The sequence below is a fragment of the Mus caroli genome, chromosome 12, assembly GCF_900094665.2.
Source record: "Mus caroli chromosome 12, CAROLI_EIJ_v1.1, whole genome shotgun sequence".
Classification (NCBI taxonomy): Eukaryota; Metazoa; Chordata; class Mammalia; order Rodentia; family Muridae; genus Mus; species Mus caroli.
The window spans coordinates 30,742,272-30,757,529 of record NC_034581.1 but is presented as its reverse complement, the minus strand read 5'-3'; the positions used below and the strand labels follow the sequence as shown (position 1 = coordinate 30,757,529).

The window sequence follows — 15,258 nt, the reverse complement described above, 5'->3', positions numbered from 1 at the left end:
ATTAATTATGAATCTGATCCAAGGGAAATTATTGTTTGCCTTACTTTAATGAACAGAAGTTCTTTGTAGCCTTAGTATCTTGTCAAAGCTCAGACCAGCAGTGCCAGAGGCTAAGTAGGGCTCCAGTCTTCTGTTCACTGGGTACATTTGCTTTTCTTGAGATACATGCATAGATACAGATAGGTAGGTAGATGATAGATAGATAGATAGATAGATAGATAGATAGATAGATAGATAGATAGAGAAATAAATTATATATATTCTGATATAGATTATATATATTCTAGGTCTGTAGGGAAGGTGACATCTTTAAAAGGTCATAACAAATAACCTAATATTTTTGTTATAAATGGTTTGAAGTAAATTCCGAGAATTCAGAAAACCAAATACCAGTCCATGGAAGAACAGTTTGTGGAAGTGATTTCATTTGCAACTATGTTTTTACTTCTGAAGTTTTCCTGTGTTCCATGACCATTCTGAAGCTTCTGTATTTTCTAGAGACATATATGGTTGTGTAGATTACCTTACTCTAATAAGAACTGTCTCTATGACATGGTAAAGGTCTTAGTGTTTGTTCTATTTCAGGTAGACTTTCCCCAAATTACCTCGCACCTTACCATTCTGTTCACTTGAGCTTTATGCTGTATCTCAGGGTAAGAACTGATTATTTCAGTTGTCTATTTATAGTGTGACAGACTTTGTGTAATAGACACGTGGGCCGTCTCTGTCTTGGTATGTTCTGCATTTTGTAAGTACACAGGGAAGGGAACTAAAGGTTCAAGCCAACAGCATTCAGATGACCTGTGGGGACTTGGTAATGTTTGTTGATAGGGAGACACAGGAATGGAATCATCTAAAAAGCTTGCTTGTTGTAGATATAAAAACCATCATGACTTTATATGTCTTCATATTTCAATCATTAAAAGGTGGTTGAAGCACAAACTAAATACTTTCAAGTTCCAAAAGCTGATTAACATTGCAATTTGGGGCAGTGAGTGATGACTTTGAACCGTAAAGAAATTGCACACTCTCATGTCTTTCTCTTCTCGCAAGTTACAACAGGAACTTCTAGCCATAAAACAACAGCAAGAACTCCTAGAAAAGGAGCAGAAACTGGAGCAGCAGAGGCAAGAACAGGAAGTAGAGAGGCATCGCAGAGAGCAGCAGCTTCCTCCTCTCAGAGGCAAAGATAGAGGACGAGAAAGTAAGAGGCACCAGGGTAATAGACACACTGTCTTCTGCATCTTTAGCTGCCCGTCGCAAGGAACCTGATAAATAATGAAAAATAAACTTGCCAAAATGTCCTTGTCTAATGGAAAGAAGAACGTATAGACTAAAGTGCCTGTTCCCACTAGCTCTGCAGAGTTTAATGAGAAATAAACACAGCATTGGCAAAGACACAGACTGGTTCATTGGACTTTGAAAGTAAAATCATGCTGAAGTGATCGAGTGTAAGACTGCCTGTTTACTAGTAATAAAGTAATATCTATGTGTTTTCAGTTCTTCCTTCTTCCTGCCTAGGCAGTCACTGTTCTGAACATCAGGGTGTGCCTCAGTTCTGTATTGGTGTACTTAGACTCTGGAAAGACTCAAGGCAGAGCACTTGCAAACTAACGGTCCACAAGAGGGAGACAGATCCAAATGATTGCCCTCTCTCCAGGCAGTTCAGGCTCAGGCGTTGCAAAGTTTAAAGTGTGATGATTTGAACTGAAATTACCAACGAAATTTATTTGTTTACTACTCAAATGAATTCTAAGACAATGTTGAATTTATAGACAAGAAACTTAGGAGATCATTTTAATGTATTGTAGCTATCTGCAACAGTCCCCAAGATCCCTAATTTTGAAAAGATAAAATAATATTAAAAACTATTGTTTTGTTCCTATTTATGCATCCACTTTTGTAAGTGTTGGGGATTGAACATAGAGCCCTATAAAGAGCAAAATAGAAAAATGGCAAGCCGTGTGCCATTAAGTACAGCCCCGACTGTCAGCAATCTTCTCTTTAAATTTCAAGACGGATTGATGATAGTTAGCTGAATTCCCTTCCTAGAAAAACGATCAAAGAAATCATTGAAGGTATTTTTGAGGAAAAAAAAAAGTAACGTAAGGAACAGTTAAAAGATAGACTTCTCCCATTGTCTAAAGCCTGTGTAGATTTTTTTCTTTTAATAGGAAAGCACCATATGCTGTGGCCAGTGATATTTCTTCATAACCTTTGTTGAGCATTCTTGAGTGGCGAGAGGAAGGCACTCACAGTCAGTCTCTGTGTCCCTGTGTGTATGTGTGTGTGTTGCAGGGGCAGTGGCAAGCACAGAGGTTAAGCAGAAGCTTCAAGAATTCCTGTTGAGTAAATCAGCAACGAAAGACACTCCAACCAATGGAAAGAATCATTCCGTGGGCCGCCATCCCAAGCTCTGGTACACGTATGTTCTGTGTTTGGCTGTTCTTATCCTGGGGGGTTGAGAGTACACAAGTTCTTTCTCTCTGTCTGAACTGGGCAAAAATTCTGGGCCTGCCATTTCTCAGCTGTGTAGCCACAACTTTCTGGAAATCTCTAAAGATCAGCTTTCTTCTCCACAAAAAGGAGTACAACAGTGCCTACCTCTAGAGTTGCTAATAAGGTCCTAAGGAAAACAAACAAACAAACAAACAAACAAAAAACATTACAAAATAAATAGGAGCAAGCAGTGCTCAGTTATGGTTAGCATTTACCACTGTGAGGGCAGAGAAGATCCTCTTCTTTGTTGAATGAACAACTGGAATCCGGAAGGACCCAGATATGGTTTTTAATCCTCATCTAGTACATCTGATATCAGTGCAGAATTTATAAATGTTTAGCAGATTGTGGCTTTATTTTGTTTCACTTGGCTTAATATAAAATGGAAACTAGAGCTATTTTGAGAAATTCAGACTGTTTTTTTTTTCTATTGTCTTGAGAATGAAGGTAAGGGAGGAAGAACTATAAACAAGCCTAAGCCTTTACTAACTCCCCCAGGCCCTCCCTGCTGGAGCTCACTTCTTTCCACCAGTGAAATAAGAGTCTGACCGCTGAGATACAGACAGACAACAAGATACATGGTGTTCTTGGAGCTTTTATGGGATCTCGTTTCCCCAACTTCATCAGAGATATTGTATAAAATGCCATTCTTTCCTCTGTGAGATAGGAAGAATGTATTTTTCACCTCCGAATCAGATCAAAGACTGGATATACAAATAATATTTGATAATAGGCTACTGGATAATGGATTCAGTTCTCACATAAACATGTTTGTTGAATGGCCTTAAAATTCTGTGTGAATATATATTTCAGTCCCTTGTATCAAGGACAGGAAGTCAATACTAATTATTTTATGGAATTTGGAAGCATGCCAAGAGTTTCAAAGAACAGTTGCTCCACTTCTAAGTCTGTTCTGTAGGTGACTACTCTCCTGTTCATTTAAAACTGAGGTAACAATCAGACTTCAAAATATTCTAGGCATCTGAACAATTGTGTCCTTTGTATCAGTTGGCCTGAGAAACCAGTCAGTATCACAAATTACCTGAAATATGTAAGACTGTGTTACCTAAAATTGTCTGCGTGATACCTGACTGATTCATAATGTTTTCAGAGTTAGCAGATTTAAAGAAAAGTCTCTAGTGAGAAACAACTATTAGGAAATAATTCATCTGTGGGGAATTCTTCAGCAGTTCCCTTGAGTATATTAGACATGGTTCCTCATGTCAGTAGTGATCATAGAATATAATTCCAGCTAACCATAAATCATTAATTTTAGCAATTGACTATGCGGCTCTGGGCAATTTTTTTTGAATTCTCAATGGAGCGGTCTCCCTCTGCATACAAAGAGGATAGGGACACATTTCGATGCTTTACCAGTTACCAGTATGTGAAATGATCTTCAATAAGCTCATTGTTGAGAGTATTTCTCAAATAAAATCTGTGGTGGATCAGTCAGTGTGGCAGTGGCCCTGTGGCCTGGGAACTTTCTCCATTATATATAACAATTGTGGTGTTTGTACACATTGGATCCTCTGAGTTCAGTCCTCTGAAGCCTTCTCCGATAGCACAATTGCTTCTTTTCATTGAATTCCTCCAAGGAAGAGCACAGACTTTTTAGGAGTTGGTTTTATATTGAAGGAGAATTTGCTTTCCTTCCCACACATCTGGAGTGCCCATGGGAGTCAGGACTCTGAGACTTCCGGAGCTGTTGTCTTTTTAGTGCAAAGATCATCCTTGTGGACTTGGCTATTGCTATGTGGTAGTACCGAGGTCTTTGGATATCCTCACTTCCACTGTGGCTGTTCTATAGTGCTGATTCCAAAAGATCCAAACAGTAGCTTTTTTTTTGTAAGGTTTTTGAGATCTCATACATAATAATTTCAAATTATAGAAATCTCAATCCTTACTTCTAACTAAATGAATTTTCCACATGACTGAGTGACCGAATGCAAGGTGCATAGTACTAGGACTCCTGCACCATTCCATATTTTGCTACAGTGAACTTGGATGCATGAGGCTGTGGTTTGGATGTGCTACAAGGAAAGGACATAAATGCAGCCGAGGCACTGGACAGCATGGGAAACTGAGTATTTGTGACTCACATGAGCTAACTGACGCAGCATCAATATGAACATTCTTTGTTTTCTGCAGGGCTGCCCACCACACATCACTGGATCAAAGCTCTCCACCCCTCAGTGGAACGTCTCCATCCTACAAGTACACATTACCAGGAGCTCAAGATAGCAAGGATGATTTCCCCTTGAGAAAAACTGGTAAGTTGACACAAGGACCCCATTTACTTTCTCCTGGCATCCTTCACCTTCGTTATCCTCTCAGCTCTAGATTAAAATTAAAGACCTCGAAGGGTATGCCCATACTCAATGTCACATTGAAACAAACACACCATGAGCACATGCAGACACGATTCCTAGATATACAGAGGCACATAGATGTGTCATTCTCCTTTCTTTATTTCTGCATGAGTCCATTCACTAGATAATCAAAGAATTATATATCACCATATCTGGATTAGCAATAAAGGTTGCAACAAAAGATAAAATAAAATGAGCCTGTCATTCCTCAGAAAATATAACTCATGTTCATTTTAAAGGCTTGTAATATCCTCTTTTACTTGTCTCCTTTTTTAAAACATACTTAAAGATAAATATAGTAAGCTTCATTTTGCCCAAAAATATTTTTTAATTTTAACGTTGCAATTATTGATGTAGTGACCATCAGTTTAACTGATGCTTACTTCTGAGTAAAGTATTTAACTAATGTTCTCTGGATGGCAGCCCTCAGTGCAGATATGGCTCTCATAATCTCACTATGAAGATACGCAACTTACAGTGTTTTATTTACACTTTAATGGACAGTATTATTGCTCTACCATGTGTATATGTTTTTCCATCTTCTGTTCCTGTTGAATGTCACTGATATGTGATTTTTTTAATGTGTGTATGCTCCCCAGCTATAAGAAAATATAATAATATAATATTTTATATTATATTATATTATATTATTATTATATAGTGTGTTATATACTAATGCATAGTATATATTATATTATATTATATAAAAATATATTATATAATAATATGATATAATATCTATCAGTATTTAGGAAATGTAGCTTTTCAAAGATTTAAAATGTTTTACATCTACAACTTCCCAATAGATTTTCATAGATAGTTTAATATATTTTATTTTACTATAGAAAAATATCTCTGTAATTTATGTGTAAATTCTACAGAGTGGTGATTTCAAATAATTATATTCATTTTTACAAGCAATTTAGAGTAATTTAAATGGGTGTAGACTGTACAAACACATACTGTAGCTAATTTCTGTCAGATAGTTTACCTGTGGCATAATTAAGATTTAAAAATAAAATCAAGCCTGGAAAAGAATTTATTATCCTTCATTCAGTTTATATGGGCCCAAGTATAGGGAAAGGGTGCTTAAGCCTCGGTAGGCAATTTGTGCCTTTCTATTTTTATAGCCCAGAGATTTTGGCATTTCTAGGAAGTAAAGTGTAGTAGAACACCTAAGCAAGAGCAAAAGCCACGGGCAGAGTGCCCGAGCTTCATATATTGTGTCTGAGGTTGACGTTGCTACCAACAGATCATATCTTTCCTATAACTAAATTATGGGGGACAAAAGGAGGAAGATGAGTGAAGCTTTATGCATTTCAGGACCTTGGAGTATAGTTTATGAAAATTGGGTCAAAAAGGGTATGGTAGTTACAGACTTAATACTTAGTGGCACGTGCAGGCACTATTGACAAGAATTGTATGACATTGCAGTAGTCAGGGAAGGAAAGAAAACAGGGTGAGTCTCCTTATGGCAGAAAGTTCCTAATGAGTTACACATTTAGAAGACCCCCATTCTCTGAGCACATGGTTGTGGCTGTCACTGTTCTCTTACCAGGGAGACTGGGCTCTGGCATCGAGCTGATGGTGCCCTTGAGAGGAATGCCATCTCTGGCCCCCAACCATTCAGAAAAAAAATTCCTTCCCCCCCCAAAAAAAAAGAAAACGAATGAGTACTAAGTACTTGGTACTATAGATGCCTCTATTTCTGTGAGAACAGTTTATTTTTTTTCTTCTATGAAGAATGAACAACAAACTGTTAATTTATTCTCACTCAAATTCTCAATCCACAACAAAATTTTGTTCTGGGTACACACTAGGTACCTTGATCTGAATCTGGGTATGTACTCAAGAAGTCCCCTCTGCCTCTTTATGTGATGTATAATGCATGTTAGAAGCCATGGCCTATCTAATGGTGTGCTTTCTGTAGCTGCCCAGCATTTGGAATGTCTTCAGTTTCTCCTGAAAATATGACCTTTATAAAGTATCAGGTTGCTGATATGTAAAACCAAACATTTTCAAACATTCTATCAATTAAGTTCTTGAACAGCTGATAATACTTTGAAATTGTATAGGATTTCAGAGTACTCCTTGTTCGATTTCCATTGTCTGATTAAGAAAAGTGTGATGTAATTAGCTACAGGTGTTTTCTTCACACAAAAATATTCAGATATGCTCATCAGTAATTACAAATAGGCAGAAGTCTTCAAATTCTTCAGACACATGCCCATTTGGTATGTTGCCAAATGAGCTGTGAGAAAACAAGGCTTATCTTTGAACTCTATAGAGGATGGCAGTAAGTTTTCAGTAATAATCCACTTAATGACTTCAGCAATTATAATCCACTGACTAAAACGTCAATTTGAAAGTAGTAAACAATAAAGCTTTGCCATGATAAAATGTTCATGGTAATTGAGGAATGTATTTAAGGCTTCTAAGGCTGCTTTTGTTTGTGTGTTTGTTTGTTTTATGCAAAGTTATATCACATTGAACTGAACCTAGAATATTGCCAGTGCATATTCCAGGAGAAGTAGCAGGACTGCTAAGACAGAGTCAATCCTTGTCATTAAGGCCACAGTATCTCCTTCTGCTGTCCACTTGGATGTTACTCAGACCTAAAGGAACTTGGGAAAATAACCAGTTCTGTCCTTTGAACTACGTACAGTGCTACAAAGTTTTTATTTCTTCCATGCTGACCATTTATTGAGTTCCTTGTATGCATTATTAAGGTATTAGAGAATAAAACTAGAAGTAGACTGAGAAAGGTCTTAATGGTTTTAATTAGATTAAGGTAGCCCCAGGGATGGCCCTTAAGCAGTGAGTATCTCTGAGCTTTCAGGACACTCCTGTCTTCTGACAGGGACAACCAAGGAACAACCAGCTATAAAAGTCTTTTTTTTTTAATATTTTTTATTACATATTTTCCTCAATTACATTTCCAATGCTATCCCAAAAGCCCCCATAGCGCCCCCCACTTCCCTACCCACCCATTCCCATTCTTTTGGCCCTGGCATTCCCCTATATTGGGGCATATAAAGTTTGCAAGTCCAATGGGTCTCTCTTTCCAGTGATGGCCGACTAGGCCATCTTTTGATACATATGCAGCTAGAGACAAGAGCTCCGGGGTACTGGATAGTTCATAATGTTGTTCCAACTATAGGGTTGCAGATCCCTTTAGCTCCTTGGGTACTTTCTCTAGCTTCTCGATTGGGAGCCCTGTGATACATCCAATAGCTGACTGTGAGCATCCACTCCTGTGTTTGCTAGGCCCCTGCATAGTCTCACAAGAGACAGCTATNTTTGGGTCCTTTCAGCAAAATCTTGCTAGTGTATGCAATGGTGTCCACGTTTAGACGCTGATTATGGGATGGATCCCTGGATACGGCAGTCTCTAGATGGTCCATCCTTTCATCACAGCTCCAAGCTTTGTCTCTGTAACTCCTTCCNTGGGTGTTTTGTTCCCAATTCTAAGAAGGGGCACAGTGTCCACATTTTGGTCTTCATTCTTCTTGAGTTTCATGCATTTAGCAAATTGTATCTTATATCTTGGATATCCTAAGTTTTGGGCTAATATCCACTTATCAGTGAATACATATTGTGTGAGTTCCTTTGTGATTGTGTTACCTCACTCAAGATGATGCCCTCCAGGTCCATCCATTTGGCTAGGAATTTCATAAATTCATTCTTTTTAATAGCTGAGTAGTACTCCATTGTGTAGATGTACCATAATTTCTGTATCCATTCCTCTGTTGAGGGACATCTGGGTTCTTTCCAGCTTCTGGCTATTATAAAAGTCTTATATCGTTGGACAAGTCTGATCTTCCTCATGCAAAATAGATCGTTGATTCTCTGCTTTTGGGCCCTCTGATATGTTTAGATAATAAAGGCCCATTTATTTTCTTTTTTAAAGAATACTTTTATTTTATATGTATTGGTGTTTTACCTGCACATATGTCTGTGTGAGGGTGTCAGGTAGCCTGGAACTGGAGTTACAGACAGTTGTGAGCTGCCATTTGGGTACTGGGAATTGAAGCCCTCTCCTCTGAAGGACCAGCCAGTGTTCTTAGCTGCTGAGCTATCTCTGTGGAATGATGTGGATTTTTGTTTTTGTTTTATCTTGCAACTAATGTCTGTGCACAACTGGCTTTGAAATTGAGAATAACATAATTGTTATTTAATATATTTTTGTCCATACTTAAAGTATGTCTCTCACTAAGACTTGTTCTTCAACACAAGAGTTAGCGGATAGGGACGTTTGGATATGCTTTGCCTGAAAACAGTGTCGTTGCTATAGTACTAGAGTTCCCCTCCTTCTCCAGCACATTACATGATTGATAACAAAATAAAGAAGAGAGATTCTGGGTCTTGGCATTCTCAAAAGAGTGCATATTTCTCCTAGAGATATTGCACGCATGGTGACTTTGAACTGACCTTCAAAACCATTTAATTTGGATTCTGTTCCAGTGAGTATATGCATATGTTTCATAAAATATTATGACAAAAATTTCTAGAGGTTTAATACTCCATTATATTATCAAGGTCTTACCCAGTGAACTTTGCCTTTCTTTGAATGTTATAGTCTTTCCACTTAATACTTCTGAACAAAGCAAACTGGCAGGGTATATTAACCTCTTAAAGTGCACAAGCCATATAAAGCCTTGGCTTTGGCTAATAAGACTGTTCCAGCCCTACCGAAACATTCATTTTTAATGGTCAGCAATACAAGAATATGACTCAAAGATGGAAGGGATCCAAACACGTTAAGGTTGTGGAAGGCCATTGGAATTTTGCACATAAAGTAAATTGGAAAGGAGACAGGATTGGGACATACAGCTGTGTATATCTCCTGGTGCAGCAGTCCGCCGCCAGGCTGTGGAACCTCGGGGATACATTCAAGTCATTGCAAACCAATGTTAACAAAAGACCATTACCTTGAAATTTCCTAAGATCTCTCCCTCCATCTTCCTTTCTCTACCTCCTTCTCTTCTTCTCCTTCTATAGTTTTATATGTTCCATGGCATTTCAGAACTTGGCACGAGGTCTAAGAGAAGTAACAAGCGTACTGCAAGTCTTTACCATGCAGGGAGAACTGACTGCACCGTGTGTGTGTGTTTTTTAAACTTTAGTTTTTAGAATAGCCTTTGACTTGTAGATTGAGAAAATGGCACATTGTTCTTACATTGATCCTAATCAATATCTTCTAATATCAACCTAGCTTTATTTGCATGTATAGGTGATGCTCATGTATGTCAGACTTTCAATGTTTGTTTGGACATACATGTGAGTATGTATTCATCTGTGCATGGAGGCCAAAAGGTGACACTGGGTGTCTTCTTCCATGGCTCTTCACTTTATTTAAAATGACAATGTTTCTTTCTGAACCTCTTAACTCTTCAAATCCACTTATCTAGCTAGGCAGTCCTATCTCTAACTACTGCTGATATCGTAGATACACCATCATGCCTATCTGATGTTTACCTCAGTGGGAAAGATACAATCCCTAGACCTCACACTTTCCACGCAAGTTCTCTACCCACTGAGCCACCTTCCTTCCATCAGCCTCTGTCAACATTATCATTAATAGAGTCTATAATTAACCTGCAAGTTTAGCGTAACATGATGCATGCCATCTGTCTGTTATTATAGCTTTATACAGAATTCTATCAAAAGCCTGTTTCTGACCTATTCTTCCATGCTACCAACCTTAAAAGGGTTATGTAGTAATTTTTTTCCCTTTCGTCTGGAGAGACAGCTTTCTTGTACTCTTGCAGAAAAACTGAGTTCAGATCCTACCAACATATAATAGTTTACAATGATATGAAAATCCTATTCCATGAGAATCCAATGCTGTCTTCTAGGTCCATGTATACCAAGCATATACATGTCAAACATACATACTTACAGGAAAAGCACTCATACACAAAATTATGAACAAATAAATCCTTATACTTTGTGCACTCGAACTTTCTCCTATAGTGCCACATAGATAGACTTGTGCAGAATATAGCCATTTCACAATGGCTTCCTTTCTTTGGCATTCATATTAGTCAGGGTTCTCTAGAATAACATAACTTATAGAATGAACCTCTACATAAAGGAGATAGATTTATTAGAATGATTGCAAGCTTTGGTACATCTAATGCAATAGCCACCTATGAACAGAAGACCCAAGAATGCAGCTGTTAAGTCCAGGATGCTGAATGTCTCATCAGAATCCTGAAGAAGGGTGCAAGCAGAAAGTATTGCTCCAATTAAAGGTGGATCTTCCTACCTCGAATATCCAGATTAGAAACTCATCTTCACACTTCAAAGGATTTAATTTAAAAAAAAATCCCCATAGGTGTGACCAGCCATATGCATTTTAGTTGGTTGAATATGTAGTTGATAACCAAGGGTAGTCATGGTTTAAGCCAGCCATTGCCTTATACTTTTAATATTATTCTATGTCTTTGCATGACCTGAATCTTATCAAATATTACCAATGAACACCATTCCTTCATATTCATAAACCACAGTTGATGTACCAATTGGCTTGCTGAAGCCATTTTGCTTGCTTCTAAGTTTTAGTGGTTGCTAACAGAGCTACAGGATTTTGTGTGAAGATGTTTTCAACTTAACTGAGCCAAATTATCAGCAATCTTCTGGGTTACTTTACCCACCAAAACTAGGCCCTACTTCTTTCATTGGTTGGTGTCTCTCAATAAACAGAACTCCCCTTTTAACACAGTTAAACTTAGCAGTGTGTTTTTTCAAGCATAACATTTTTAGCATTGCATTAAAGTCTTGTTGAACACATAAGCACCTATGATGTAATATTAAAAATTTTATGATCTTATACCTTACATTTAGAATTATAATACATTTTGAGTTAATGTTGAGAAGTTGTATAATGTTTTTGTTTGGATTCTATATTTTGCAAGTGAGTACCAAGTTTGCCTATCAAGGTTTGTCAAAAAACAAACACAAAACCCTATCATCCATTTTTTAAAATTCATAACAATGTTAGTGATGACTGGATCTTTAATTTTGTACACTTTCTTTTCTTTTAAGATGTATGTATGTATGTATGTATGTATGTATGTATGTATGTGAGTACACTGTCACTATCTTCAGACACATCAGAAGAGGGCATCAGATCCTGTTATAGATGGTTGTGAACTACGATGTGGTTGCTGAGAATTGAACTCTAGAAGGACAGTCAGTGTTTTTAACCAGTGAGCCATCTCTCCAGCCCCCAATTTATACACTTTCTAAAGCATATGCTGCCTAAAGTACACAGGACCCTCTGACTTCTTTCACAACATCTCCAAACACTACATCACCACAGTAAAGATCTGTGTCTCTCAGTCTCATGGTGGCACGTTCTCTGTATTTGGTTTCTAAGTCTGATTTAATACGTACTCATGCATTTCAAGTCAGAGGACAACATGTTTTAGATCTGATAAGTATTTAAAGCAAGCTGATATTTTAGTGTCTTTCTTCCCCTCCTCATATCTTTTTGTGTTGCTGGTTTTGTTTGTTTGCTTTTACTGTGTTTTGCTAATGTTCTTTGAGAATTTCATACAGTATAGTTTTGTATTCTTTCTCATCCTAATTCTCCCCAGATAAGACATCCCTCCCAACATCATGATAGTGCCCACCCCCCTCTTTCTTGCTCTCTGACTCACTATCTCACTTTCTTGCCCTTGTGCTCTCTCAAAAAAGCTATCAAATACCATGGTCCAAGATTTAGGTTGCCTAACTGCTCCTGAGCATGGGGCATGCCCTGGAAAATGGTGGACATACCAGTGTCATTTCATTGAAGAAACTCAGTTTCCCTCATTCCGCAACTATTATTTACAAATAGCTTGTTGTTGAGGAATAGAGCCTTGTGCTCACTTCTGCTCCTCCCTTCTGGGTTTTGTCCACCTTGAGCTTGTGCAGGTCTTGTGCTAGTAATCTTTATCTCAGAGAGATGATATGTATTATGGGCCCCGCTGCGTCTTGAAAAGGCTCAGGGAATAAATGGGAGGATTTCTGTGTCACTTTTTAAATCCATTGTTGTAAAAGGAGAGCTGTTGTCTATAGGCATCAAGTTCATTCCCTTTTCCATTGTCCTGCCTCCTGATGAGCTGATCAATGAGACTCTTTCTTTCTGCTACTGGGATTTTTATTTGAGGGATCCTGTTTTTCAAAGGAAGTATTATGTTTTATCCATTTGTGTCCCTCTGTGTGGATGTATGTGTGAGCATGCACGTGCATGTGCACATACGTGAAGGTTCAGAGGACAAGTTGCAGGAGTTGGTTTTCTCTTTCCACCTTGTGTGGCTTGGACAACAAAATGCAGTTGTTAATTTCGGCTTGACTGCAAGTGCCTTCACCTGCTGAGACATCTGACTACCCAACACTACTCTTTTTCTTTCCTTCTTAGTATTTTCCATGTTTCTGGCTAAAGAAACCATCTGTTCTGCTCTGAGGTATTCTCAGCTTCTTCAATTAGAGACTTTAATGCATTACTTGTAGTTAATTGTTAAATCCCCAGTGATTCCGAAATGTGTTGCCTTTGAGTCTAAGCTCATAGTTTTGTTGACTCTTCAAGCTGTGTTTTTCTTTTTCTTTGGCTCCTTTTGTAATTTTATTGAAAGCAGAAAAGATAGAATGGAAAATAAAAGTCCCATCTTTATGGTTTCAGTATGAACATTTGTGTCATTTAGCTGGAATTGGCCACTTTTAAAAACAATTTGCTAAAATTGTGTTTTCTAGAGGATTCAGTTTTTTTCTGATTTCTATGTTAGCCACCCCCAAAATCTCTATTATCTTGAGATTCCACTAAGACTTGATTTTTAAATAGCCTCTGTCTTCCTGGTCCCTCGGTTTTAGTCCGTTCTTCCTGTACTGGAATCCTGATGCAGTTGTAAGGTGGAGAATTTTTTTATTCCCCCATTTATGTATCACTTATTCTTCATTAATTGAATCAGCAGAATGATCATAATTGTTACACTGAAAAAGAAGTGTGATTAAATATTGTGGAACAGAGGATAACCTAGACTATGCATTTGGAGATTATGAGAATTAAATTTGTTATGTTTTTCTTGTATTAATCAACCCATGATATTATAGTAAGGTCAGAAAATGAAAGCAATTTTTGACTATCCAATAATCAGATATCTCAGGTACTTTGAAAATAAAATTTGTTAATACAAGGCAACTGCATTTAATATTTGATTCATATTGGTAATTATTATGGTATAAGTAACTATGATATTTAATCAGTTTTGAGTAGTAATTTTGCCGGTGATAAATGAAGAATATAAATTTATAACATATAAATGTTCACTTTAAAATCATAACAATCATAGTAGAAAATAATGTCCCTAAAACTATTTGATCCAAAGATTTAGTATGATTATATTAGATTTCATGACTATAATGAATTAAAATTCATAGTTCAATAAATGAAGACTGCTTTTACTAATTGTATATCCAATTAGTATGGTGGGTAATTAGAGGTTAAGATAAGTATCAATTGTGACATGTGGGATAATTAATCAGTCCGATAAGAAAGTTGAAAGCCTCCATCGACATACTTACTTGAAGGGGACACTAGTGAAGGAAAGCCAGTATAGTGTAGAAAGACAAGATATAAGAATAATAAGGGTTAGCCTCAAATGGATATGGCTGAGATATGTGCTTACCTTCGATCTGTGTAGTCCCCATGCATTCTAGTTTCAGGGGTTTTTCCGAGTACATTATGGAACATATTTTCTTGGTGAGCAATGAAAGTTCTGCATGCCAGTGTCATGAATGATGCCGGACACATGGCAACCCCAGTACTTATATTGCCACTATGATAGCGTCACATTTGTGAAAGGAATCATTAACACCAGGATGGGATTTAAAGGAATTTGAATGGCATTTCTTTTCTTAACCTTGTCACTGAACGTTGTAACCATTGAAGTGTTTTGAATTTCAGATCTTTCATCTAATGAAAATAGACCAATGGCATTATATGAGGAAATTTATTATTTTATTTCATGAAGATAATGATAAGAAAATGTTAATTACTTGAAAATATCATGGGTGAAAAATGACTGCTGTTTCATAATCTTATCTCCTATTCAATATAATTGTTCACTCTGGCAAAGTCTAATGAAATATTTTTTCATTCCCCATAAAATGCACAATTAGAAGCAGGCAGAACATATTAGATAAGATTGGAATGAAAAATTGGCAAAAAATAATAATTAAGACTCTTAAAATGTTTGGCCATCTGTTGTAAAGTCAGGAGGATGGTTTAAAAAAAAATCCTCATTTGTAAAATTCACAACTATAGAACTTGAAACCCTGGGGAAATATTCCACACAATGTATCCTCTTATTTTTCTTTAGACATAGCTAGTGACTATTTC

The 15,258-nt window shown here is 37.2% G+C and overlaps 1 protein-coding gene across 19 annotated transcripts in view; it reads left to right on the top strand.

Moving 5' to 3' along the window:
• Positions 1–15,258, top strand: part of Hdac9 (histone deacetylase 9) — an 832,694-nt gene that overhangs the window by 465,063 nt on the left and 352,373 nt on the right. For 5 of the 19 annotated variants that reach the window (XM_029484905.1, XM_029484897.1, XM_029484898.1 and 2 more), the window contains 3 exons: positions 1,054–1,219; positions 2,299–2,425; positions 4,651–4,772. In XM_029484905.1, the coding sequence (XP_029340765.1) occupies positions 1,054–1,219; positions 2,299–2,425; positions 4,651–4,772 (415 nt within the window). The remainder of the gene's footprint in view (positions 1–1,053; positions 1,220–2,298; positions 2,426–4,650; positions 4,773–15,258) is intronic. The other 14 variants (XM_029484907.1, XM_029484903.1, XM_021178615.2 and 11 more) reach the window with 6 other exon arrangements.